The 10,744-nt window shown below is 63.5% G+C and overlaps 1 protein-coding gene across 1 annotated transcript; it reads right to left on the bottom strand.

Moving 5' to 3' along the window:
* Positions 1-877: 877 nt before the first annotated feature.
* CABP7 (calcium binding protein 7) lies at positions 878-10,157 on the bottom strand. Its single transcript, XM_007170722.3, has 5 exons — positions 9,994-10,157; positions 2,624-2,767; positions 1,695-1,807; positions 1,230-1,383; positions 878-1,005 (listed from the first exon to the last, which is right to left on the bottom strand). Exons 1-5 carry the CDS (start codon positions 10,100-10,102, stop codon positions 878-880), a joined length of 648 nt encoding a protein of 215 aa, XP_007170784.1. The 5' UTR covers positions 10,103-10,157.
* Between the last annotated feature and the right edge of the window lie 587 nt (positions 10,158-10,744).

Here is a 10,744-nt window from a genome sequence, read left to right as displayed (position 1 = left end):
GACCACATAGGCTGCTCAGGGGATTCGCAGCCTCTGGGCCCCAGCTCTGCTTCCTGCCTCCACTGCACTCCACTGTGCTGGGGTGCTGGTGGGCGATGTGGCCCTCAGGTCACTGGGCCTCTGGTGGGGGGCCCAATGGGTGAGGTGGCAGCTGGGCCACCTCAGATGCTCCATCTTCCGTGAGCTTCTGCCCTGCCTAAAAATCACCATTGATGGGGGAACTGAGGCCAAATCTGAGAGCCCTCTGAGCCTCAGGGTCCTCATCTTTGAAATGGGCTGATTCTCTAGCCCTAGTGGGTGTGTGGAGGAGGGCTGGGTTTGAGTCTAAGGAAGGTCAGAGGAAGGGACTCAGCAGAAGGCCGGGGGCTTCCTCAGGCCATGCCAGGGAGAAGGGCCCAGGAGACCCCAGCCTCATGTTGCCCTCCAGGAGGAGGCTTTCTGTCCCCTGCACTCCCCTCCATGGCCCTGGGCAGACCTGAGGGACCAGGGTTGGGTTGGCTGTGTGGCCCTGGGCACACAATGCCTCCTCCTGCCCAAGGGACCTGCAGCTACTGGGCCCTGTATAAATTCCTCCTTAATTTCCCAGGAGCCCCTGCACAGCGGGAAAAGTTAGTGCTACATACAGGCCAGGGTGGGACATGGGCAGGGTGCAGGTAGGGCCAGGGCCATCCTCAGAGCCACCACCAGGCCCTCTGCAGCTGGGCCACAGCTCCATGCAAGGCCCGTGGGGCGGGCGGGGTGGTGCCGCTGGACGCCCAGGCCCTGAAGTACACGCGGTGGTGGCCCAGGGAGTCGGTGGAGGGAGAGGACTGCGGGCGGCGGCGGGTGTGGAGGGGGCTCCACGCACCGCGCGCCCCACAGGGCACCCAGGTGGCGCCTATTTCATGCCGCTGCGCAGCACCTGGTTGGCTGCGATGAGCATGACGCTGATGATGAAGGCGATGGCGAAGGCGCAGATCAGGCTCTTGCGCACGCACGTCTGACGGATCTGCTGGTTGGAGCAGGCTGTGGCCGCCCGCCGCCGGGGAGCACCAGAGAGAGAAGGGGACAGCCAAGCGATGGACTCAGGAGCCGCCTGCACTTCTGCACATGGGCTCGTCCCGCGGGGCACACGGGGACGCAAGGTTTGGGGCAGGCAAGGAGGCCCCCAGCTCCCCTCTGCAAGCCCCTGGTTCCTCCCCTGCCCGAGCAGTCGGCCCGCCCGTGGGGTCCCGGGGTGGGTCACTCACTCTCCACGTCCACGGGGCACTCCTCCGCCGTGCCTAGGTGGCTCTCCTCCTCCGTCATGATGATGTTCTCGATGTCCTTCATGGACAGGTGCTCACAGAAGGTGTCGTAGAGCAGCCGCTTCAGCTCGTCCACGGTCAGCTTTTGCATGTCACACTTGGGTTGGGGGAGACACAGCGCTCTGGCCACCAGCACCACCACGGTCCCCACCCAGCACCTGCAGCCACACAAGCCAGCGACAAGCCTCCAGATTCTGGAGGGCTGGGAACCACTCACTCCATTCTCTGAGTCCTCGACCAACACCAGCCTCCCCAGGGAACCCCATGGCCCGCTGGGAGACAAGACGTCCAGTGGACAGAGCCTGGGGGTGTCATCCCCCCCTTTATGGTGTGGGCCCGACCCTTCGCTGGCCCAGTACAGCCCTTCACTGTGCACACAGCCCTGGGTCCCAGTCAGCCAGGGAGTACCTTCCAGAAGACGGTGTCGAAGTCAGTGCCGTGGAATTTCTCTGGGATCCCTGAGGTGGAGAGCTTGGGTCCCAGGAGGGTCACAAACTCCTCAAAGTCCACTTGGCCATCACCTAGAGCGGGCACAGTTCCAGTCAGCTGGTGAGGCTGCACCTGGGCACCTTGGGCCACCATGGGACCTCAGGCGGGTCCTCTCCTCAGAGCCTGATGTGCCAGTCTCTGGGCTGATGCTGAAGCCACCGAGTGTGCTGAGGCCCCACCTGACAAGGTGGGGGGGGGGGTGGCACGCAGCAGGTGGGCCCTGAGCAGGCCTTGCGTGTGGGAGACACATTTCCCTCTGAACCCTACATGGCTTCGCAGCACCCTGCTGCTGTCCCGGAGCAGGTGTGGGGCCGGACTTCCTTCCCACCACACAGACAGGAAATGAAGCTCAGGATGGGGGACCCCCTGCCCAGGTCATCACCTGCTCTCTGGGTGGAGATGAGGTGGGGGAGGCAGCCAGAGGAGGATGAGCGGAGGGCACTGGGCATTACTGGTTCTTATGAGTTTTTCCTTGATTAAATGCCAGGTGGCAAATATTTACAACTAAATTGATTTTTTATTTTTGGTGATGGGAAGTGGGGTATTTAGTATATCCGTTTTACTTTAAAAATTTGTACTTTAAAAATTTCTTGGAACACAGAGTGAGAGGGGCAGAATCTCCAACCTTTGGGTATGGCTGGGGCTGTCATACTCTCTCTAGCCTCAATTCTCCAGGCTGAGAAATGGGGCCAGACCTGGCTGCAAACCCAAGCCATGGGCTTGGAAGGCTGGCTGGGAGTGGGGAGAGTGAGAGGCCCCCCATGGGCTCAGTCTCGGTGGCTCAGGCCCCAGACTTGCCCCCCCCCACCAGGTGAGGGGTGAGGAAACAGGCAGGGGGCAGGGCTCACCGTCCATGTCCAGCCGCTGGATGATAACCTCCAGCTCCACCTCGTTGGGCATGTATCCCAGGGAGCGCATGGCCGTGCCCAGCTCCTGCTTGGAGATGAAGCCATTGCCATCGCGGTCGAAGACTTTGAAGGCCTCTCGGATCTCTGTGGGAGGAGCAGAGCAGGTCAAGACCTCACTCCTGTCCCCGACAGCCCACTCCCCAGACCTCCAGGATCCCAGACGCCACAGCCTGAGCCCGGGATGGAGAATCCCCCCTTCCCCTCTAGAGCCCAAAGGTCTGGTCAGAGACAATTGGCAGGTGGCTCAAGAGTCCACTACAGCGCTGCCTCCCTGGAGCTCAGGGCAGGCCAAGCAGGCAGCAAAGGTGCCCAGGCCCCGCGGCAGTGACAAGACAGCCCCGGGGGTCTCCAGCTCCGCGTGCCAGGCTCCCAACAGCCTCTCCAGGCGTGCTCACGACGACCCCGTGTGGCCAGTACCACGGGTCCCACGGTGCAGGGGAGGACGCCGGGCTAGGCAGCCGGTCCTCTGTGATCAGCCAAAGGCTTCCCTGCCCACCCCCCCTTCCATCCCCCGTCCCTTCATCCCCATTGCCCTTCCTCCCCAGGCTCAGCTCCTTAACACTGGCCAACACTCATTAATGGCGGCCACGTGAGGCAGCCGCGGCTCCAAGCTAATGGGCTGACAGCTCAGTGCAGACTGCCTCCCAGACGGAGCCCAAGGTTTGGGGGAAGACAGAGGATGGATGGAGCAGCCCCAGGCCAGCTCAGGTGTGTGGGGGTCACTCCCCCCACCCATTGTATGGAGGGGGAGACAGGCCTGAGGACCTGGGTGACTCAGGGGTGGGGAGCAAGGCACTGGGCTGGGAGCCTGGGAACAAGCAACCCCGTGAGTGGCCTTGGGCCAGCCTCAGTCTTACCCACAGTAAAATGGGTGGTAACGGTGTAAGGATGAAAGGGTTTTACCAAGGACATCCAGGAACTGTTGAGGGTTGAAGGGTCCTAACCTCTCCCCGTTCACCCTTTTTTTTAACCTCTGTTTCTCTGTTTGCTGTCCCTTCATTGTTACTCAGCCCAAGAAGGGTCCTACAGAACATTTCCCGTTGGTGGGGAGTGAATCTCAATCCACTCCCACCCTCTCTGCTCCAGCTCCCCGGGGGTCTCCTTGTTCAATTCGCGGGCAGAGGTGAGCTCATGTGCGTGCGTGCGAGTGTGCGTGTGTGCGTGCTAGCGTGCATTTGGAAGGAGAGACAGATGAGATGCTCCACGCTGCCCGCCTGGAAAGTGAGGCCCAGAGAGGCTAGGTGGCCGGTGTGGGGTCAGGGCTGTTTCTGGTGAGGGCAGGAGTTAGGCTGGCCCAGGCCTGGCCTAGAGGGTCTGTGAGCCCCTGAAACTGTGGGATCCTGAACCTTGGGGTCATCCTCTGATTCTGCTGGACCCACTGTAGCCCAGAGAGGGTGGCCATGTGTCCCAAGCCACACGGCAAGGTGGCTTGGGCTGAAGCCCCAAACTTCATCAGGCTCCTCCCACCTGGCATCTACAGCCAATGCCTGGAGGTTCCAGTTGACATGCAGGCCAAGACAGAGTCAGTGGGCCACACCTGAGCTGCCTAGGCCCCCAGACCCTCTGATTCTGGACCACCCCCTACCCATCCCAGGCAGGGCCTGAGAACCTGGTCTCCTAACCAGTGGCCCCTTGGCCAGGAGAGCAGCTGGGAAGGGAGAGCTGGGCCAGGCCCAGGGGCTTCTGTAAACCCTGGACTCTGGGAACTCCAGGCCAACTCCCACCTGAATTTTCCAGGGCCACGGAGGAGGTAGTGAGCTCCCCATCCCCAGAGGTGTGTGAGCAGAGGCCCAGCAGTTACGGAGGCTGCTAAGGGAATTCCAATCACCTGGGAGTCTTTGGGTTCAGAGGAAGGCACTGACCATGCAGCCAGGCACACCCTCTGCCCAGCCCTCCACACACACACTTAGGTTGCTGGCTGGCACTGTTGGCCTCCTGACCCAGCCACGGGCTCTGCCCACCTCAGGTGTCCTGAACTCCAGCCCTAGGGGCCCTTTCAGTCATGGTGGGCACCAGGGCTGCTCCACCTCCAGGCCTTTGAATATGAGGCTCCTTTTGCTTGGAATGCTCTTCCCCTCACCATGGTGAATTCTGATACATCCCTGGTTCCCAGCGTGGATGGCATCACCTCCCTGGAGCCCTCCCTGCCCCCCCAGCTGACTCTGGCCCTCCTCTGGGCTCCCACAGACCCCACTCTTCCCCCAAGGATTCCTTCCTGACCACACCAGATTGTGAACTATGAGGCGCCATGAGAGCAGGAGCCAGGTCAGTCTTGTTCACCGCTGTGTCCCCGCTACCTGGAACAGTGCCTGTCATTCAAGCATAGCCATTTGCTAATAAGTGGTTAAGTGAATGAATGACGGATTCAGGGAGCCCACCCATCTGGAGCACACACACAAAGGAGCTGACCAGAAGTTCATGCTCCACTTGGTGTGGGGTCATCACTCAGAGCCCATTTACTCTTAGTTTACAAATGATGCTAGTAAGGGCAAGCGTTTGCTTTCTACTCCCCAAGCAGGCAAGAAGCAGGAAGGGAGGCTGAGGATGCTGCTTGTCCCCTTGTGCAGTCCCTAAGGACCCCCTTACTCCATGGGCCACCCAGAGGAGGGGGATCAAGCCTAAGTCAGGGGTGGGGGAACCATCCTCAGACCCCCCCAGGTCAGGGGCTGGTTTGGGGAGCCCAAGGTAGGCACCCCATCCTTCTGGGTCCTTGGTCGGGAGAGCTCAGGGTGGGATGGCAAAACCCTGGACCCACAGTGGGGCTGCAGTGGGTGCTGGCTCTCTCCCCTGCAATGAATTGGGGTCCAGGCTGTCACTCCCACACTGACAGGGGCCAAGTGTGGCTCCCAGAGCCCAGGGCTGCTCCAATTGGAGCCCCTGATCTCCTTCTAAAAGTCCTGAGAAAACGCACAGGAGACAGTGGAGGGCAGGTGAATCTTGGGGTCCGCGGGCAGGCGACAGGCCCAGGGTCAGCCCTTTCTCAGGCAGGACTAACCTTCCAAGACCACTAGATCAATCCAAAGACCGCCACCTCCTCATTCAAGTGTCGCCTCAGCCACTCCTCCCTGGCACGCCTGGCTCACACCTCAGTCTTACTCTGTGTCCTTGCCCTTGCTCAGAGCTGTGACCCAGCACCAGCTGATTTCTGAGGCCAAGTTCAGGGATTACCTTCTCGGCCAGAGAATCAGCACTAAGTCACACAGATTCAGGGTCAGATCCCAGCTCTCCCGCATCCTGGTCTGGTGCCCTTGAGTGGGTGTTTGCTCACCTGTACAATGGGGCTGCGGAAATGACTAAATAAGAAAATCAAGCATGTAAGTGCTTGGCTGGGGCTGGGCCTGGCTCAGAACAGGATGCTATAAATCAGAACATCCCAGACGTTCTGGCAGAGCCGGAAGGAGAGGGAGGACTAGAGGAGCTTCAAGCACCAGGCCGGCCTTCCTGTTTGCTGGTGCCAGGACTTGGGGGCCCGGGCTTGGAGTCTGGCTTTGCCACTCAGCAGCCGAGTGACCTGGGCAAGGCACCTCCCTCTCTGAACCTCAAGAGCCTCGCCTTTGAGATGGGAACGTGACTCTTGCCCCATCTCTGAAGGCTGGACTCTGCTGGGGGCTCCCAGAGTGGGGTGGGTGTCATGGCTTTCCTGTTGCTGCTGCCGCCATCGGCACATCGCAGCTGGGCATGTTTTCCCGAAAGCCTCGCTCTGTTCGCTCCCCATGAGGCCAGGGGAAGCCTGCCGTGCTCCATCTTGGCATGGGGAAGCCTGGCCCAGGGAAGGGCTGGCAGGGCCTCTGGGTTTCTGGGCCGACACTGGTCCCTACCTGCCACCTCCAGCCTGACGCCCTCAATCCCCTCCCTGGCCCGAGGAGCTGCGTCAGGGCCTGAGTCCCCAACCGCCCCCAAGGGATGCCAGCACTGTCAGGGAGCCAGAGTCCAGAGAGGGAGTGCGTGGGCTGGAGGTCACTTTGAGGGGGGCAGCGTCTGTCCTCTGCAGCGACGGCCACTCTCCGCGGCATTGGCCCCGCGCCCCAGCACTTTGGCCTCCCCGAGATTCCAGCCTGACAGAGGCGGCTGCTGGGCTTGCAGAGAAGAGGGGCAGGAAAGGGGACTCCTCTGCCCCCCCGTACCCCGAACGCCCCCGTTTGGCCACTCTCATTGCAGGCTCCACCATCTGACTGAGCAGGTCAAGTGCCAAGCCCAGACCTCTGCCCTGGTGGTTGTCTGCCTGTCTGTCTGTCTTCCTTCTCCTCTCTCAGAGGGAGGGCCAGGCTAGGGCTTGCAGCTGCCCCAATTCCCACCCTCAGGTGCTCAAGCCTGTCGACGCCACTGGGGTCAGCCTCAGCACTGCCACAGGCCAGGGGGGCTCTGTTGTGTGCATCTCAGGGAGAATCTGGGAGATCCTGTACCTCTGCCTCAAGGGAGGCTGGGGGACCCAGACCAGCTCTGCCCAGCCACGTCTACCCGGCCAACTGCCATCCAGGGGTCCCCAGGTGCCTCTGCCAGACCTTCAAGGCTCTTTCCACCCACCCTCTCCCCCAGCCTGCCTTTCTGGCCCGGCCCCCCTGCATACCCTGTGTTCCTTCCTCATGGGCCTTCCCCGACCCCCACCCCTCAGCCTCCCTGCTGCTGAGTCCCAGTCCCCGAGTCCCCACTGCATGCCAGGCCCTGTGCTGAGCACTTCCATCACATCCTCTGTCACTGGCAGCCCTGGGGAGGGGCAATGTCAACCCCCTTTTACAGATGGAGAAACCGAGGCAAGAAAGGCAAGTGATTGCCCAAGGTCACTCCATAAATTGAAGGAGCAGAGAACTCGAACCCACCGCTGCTTGGCTAGGAAGCCCTCACCTTAACCCGGTGCTCTCCACCTCCCTTCCTAGTCCTCCTCCCCCTCGGACTAACCACCCCCTGGATTTCTGCAGGCAGGCACGTACTGTCTGTAGCATTTCATCCCAAGCTGCCGGGCTCCCTCTCCTCGGCACGTGTGGCTCGCCCAGTGATGGGCATCCTCCCAGCAAAGAGCCTGGGTCTTACCCACACTACCCTGGGGAAGGAGCACTGATGAGGCACTGGGGAGGTGGAGGGGGCAGAGGGGGGATCTGTGCCGTGGATGGTCACCCTTCCCACCCAGCCCTGGCACTCAAGGCCCACTGGGGCCTGCAGAGACTTGGTCTCCTAGGAGAAGGGCTTCCAGAGTGCCTGCAGCCAAGAAGGAGGCCGATCACAGAGGACTTCCTGTCCTCATCCATGGCTGCCCGCAGGCCGGGAGATGGGCTGGGGCCACCAGGCATCTGTTTGCTCCATGATGCCCCATCCCACCCACCCCAGGGAGGGCTCTGCCTTTCAGATGCCCCCTGTGCCAGGTCCTCCTGCTTCACAGGGCCCAGGAGAAGTGGACAGGAGCGAAGCAGGGAGTGCGTTTTGGTGTGGCTGGTGACTAACGTTCCTGGGCTCCTGCCAGCATGTCCGCCATGCGGTCCAAGGGGAGCCTGCGGCCTCTTTGCCCCTGCACTGCCCGCCCTGTGCCCTGCTCACCCCTGCACCCCAGCCTCCTCAGCTTCTCCCCTTCCTTGGGGTCTGCACTCCAGGGCTGGGAGATCAGGAGAGGAGGGACCAGTGAGGCCCATAGCAGGGCTGCCAGGGTCATGGTGGGGTGCTGGGAGCAAGAGGAGGGAATGAGGGGAAAGCTGCCTGGTGTAGGGGGACAATGTTTACCCCTGCCCGCGTGGCCAGGAGGAAGGTGTGGATGAGGGTCTGTGGAGGGGAAACTGGTTAAGAGGTTTGCAGTGGCCCAGGGCAGGAGAAGACAGTGTTAGGGAAGAGACAGCCTATGCCCCATCCCCTGCCCTCTTGTCCCTCATCATACTCCCTCCTTTTCCCAGGCCCTGGATGAGACTTTTTGTTCCCCGGCTTCGGCCCAGACAGGGCAGGGACTTGGGCTTTGGAATTCAAGGCCAGAGACCCAGTAGCGGCACTCATCCATCTGTCCTGCCCGCCTCAAACATCAGGCTCCATTTCCATGGCTCTCCCAACCTCTGGAGGCTTTTGGGGGGACTTGGTGAGAAGCAGGCGGCTCACAGTCTGTGGTGCAGTGCGGGGGTGGGGGTGGGGTGGGGGTAGCTGCCTTCTCCCCTTGATCTTCCCCCTGATCCCGTCTGACTCCCCCAGGATCTGCTCCCTCCAGCGCTGGGGGATGAGGCTGGATCTCTCTCCATGGCTTGTGCTCCCACCATCATCCCTGACTGCGCTGGTGTCTCAGCTGCACCCCCTAAAGGCCCTGTTGAGCCCCAGATCACAGAGACCCCTGGACCTAAGGTACCTGAAGAGAGGCCCAGCTTCAGGGTGATCGCAGCCCCTCCCCCAACAGCAGACAAGCAGATCCCAGGGGGCCAAGACTCCCATCAGCCCAGAGGCCCTCACTGCACTCCATATGGGACCCCAGGAGGTCTGGGGGGAGGGAAAACCTGAGCACCTGTCCCCAGCCCAGAAGGGAAAGAACTCGCAGGCCCCAGGGGTCTCATCGCTCCTCAGAAGCCTCTGTCCAGGGACCCTGGCCTCTGCCATCTGCTCTGATCTCGCCTAGCCTGCTGCCTAAGGTCCCCATTCATGTCCAGAGGTGGAGGGACTCCAGGGGGACAGATTTAGGTCCCGGCCTCTCTGCCTTTCCCTACCAGGCTTGGTTATCTCAACCAAGCCGCCCAATCTGGCCACTTGTTGTCGCCACCACCTCCCGGGCCGCCTTCCTGGCGCTCCAGGCTGGGGGTCCCCGCAGGGCTGTGGGGAAGGGGCTATGGCCGCAAGAGGGGCTGCGGGCAGCCCGGGAGCCGGCAGGAGCAGGGCAGTCGCCCTCGCCCCTTCTCTCACTGCCCGAGCAGATTGGATTTTAAAAGCGACACGAGCGGAATGTCAATGCCAGCGCAGAGCCGCGGGCGGGCGCCACGGAGGGGATCAAGATGCGGGTGCTCTGGCCGGGCCGGCGGAGGGGGCACAGCTCAGACCCCCAACCCAATCCGCCGCGTTGCCGCACCGTCACCGCGGATTGCGCGGCCCCGTGACCCCGCTGCGGGGCCCGGCAAGTTTCCGCAGCGCGGGGGACCAGGCGGGCAGGGGCTGGGCCGCCCCTCCGCCTTGGCGACCCCCACCGCGGCGCCCAGGGGTGCGAACTCGTCCTGCCTCCCCGCGCAGCCGTTCGCTGGAGTGCCCACCTGGCAGGCGGCACCTGCAGACAGCCCCCAGCCCCTGCGCCCCTAGACCGCGCTTCACCTGGGCGCACAGGTAGGAGGGCCGGCGGGCGGGGGTCCCGGCGGGGCACTCACCCTCGAGCTCGTCCTCAGGGATGTCCACGGGGCGCTGCTCCGACAGCAGGTTGGGCACGGTGTAGATGCCCCGGTACATCAACGCCGCCGTCACCGGGTGGAACGGCATCTTGGAGGCTCCGCGCCCGCCCGCCCGCCGCAAACTTTGAGGTCGGGGCTCATGGGCCGGCGGCGGCCCCGGGGGCGGCTGGAGCGGGCAGGGCGCGCGGCTGCGGAGGGCGGCCCGGCGGCGGCAGTGGCGGCGAGGCGGGGGGCGCCCCTCCGGGGGCCTAGCGCCCCCGCGCCCCGGGCCGCCGGTCCATGCCGTCCCCTCCCTCGTCGGGCTCCCGGCGGGGGCCCCGCAGGGGCCGCGGGGGCGGCGCCGCTCGGGCCTCTCCGCTCGGGCCGCTGCGCGCTGCGCCCGCCGCTCCCGCTCCTCGGTGCTCCGCGCGCTCCGCGCTGCGCGCTGCTCGCCGCCCGCTGGTCCGCTCGCCGGCGCGGCCGCCCGGCCCGCCGCTCCGGTTCTCGCCTCCTCCCCTGCTCGCTCGCTCGCTCTGTGCCGCGCTGGCTGCGCTCCCCGCCTCCCCCGCCCGCCTCCCGCCCCCTTCACGCTCCCCCCCCCACCCCGCCCGCCCCTTCCCGCCGCCGGCCCCTGTGCGGCCGCCCCTCGCCCGCCGAGGGTTCCTTCTCCCCTTTGCCCCGGGCTCCCCTTTCTCCCTGAGGAGGATCACTCTCCCCCCCAACGCCCATACAAACCAAGTCCGCAGCCACC

The sequence above is a fragment of the Balaenoptera acutorostrata genome, chromosome 13 (assembly GCF_949987535.1).
Source record: "Balaenoptera acutorostrata chromosome 13, mBalAcu1.1, whole genome shotgun sequence".
NCBI lineage: Eukaryota > Metazoa > Chordata > Mammalia > Artiodactyla > Balaenopteridae > Balaenoptera > Balaenoptera acutorostrata.
The sequence above is the reverse complement of the archived record's forward strand: the minus strand, read 5'-3'. Positions and strand labels throughout refer to the sequence as shown.

Coding starts and splice junctions, on each gene's coding strand:
- CABP7 (XM_007170722.3), bottom strand. CDS start 10,102: ATGCCGTTCCACCCGGTGACGGCGGCGTTGATGTACCGGGGCATCTAC. Junction 2,768..9,993: donor CCCTGAGGACGAGCTCGAGG/GTGAGTGCCCCG, acceptor CTCCTCCCACAG/AGATCCGAGAGGCCTTCAAA. Junction 1,384..1,694: donor TCGACACCGTCTTCTGGAAG/GTACTCCCTGGC, acceptor CCCCAACCCAAG/TGTGACATGCAAAAGCTGAC.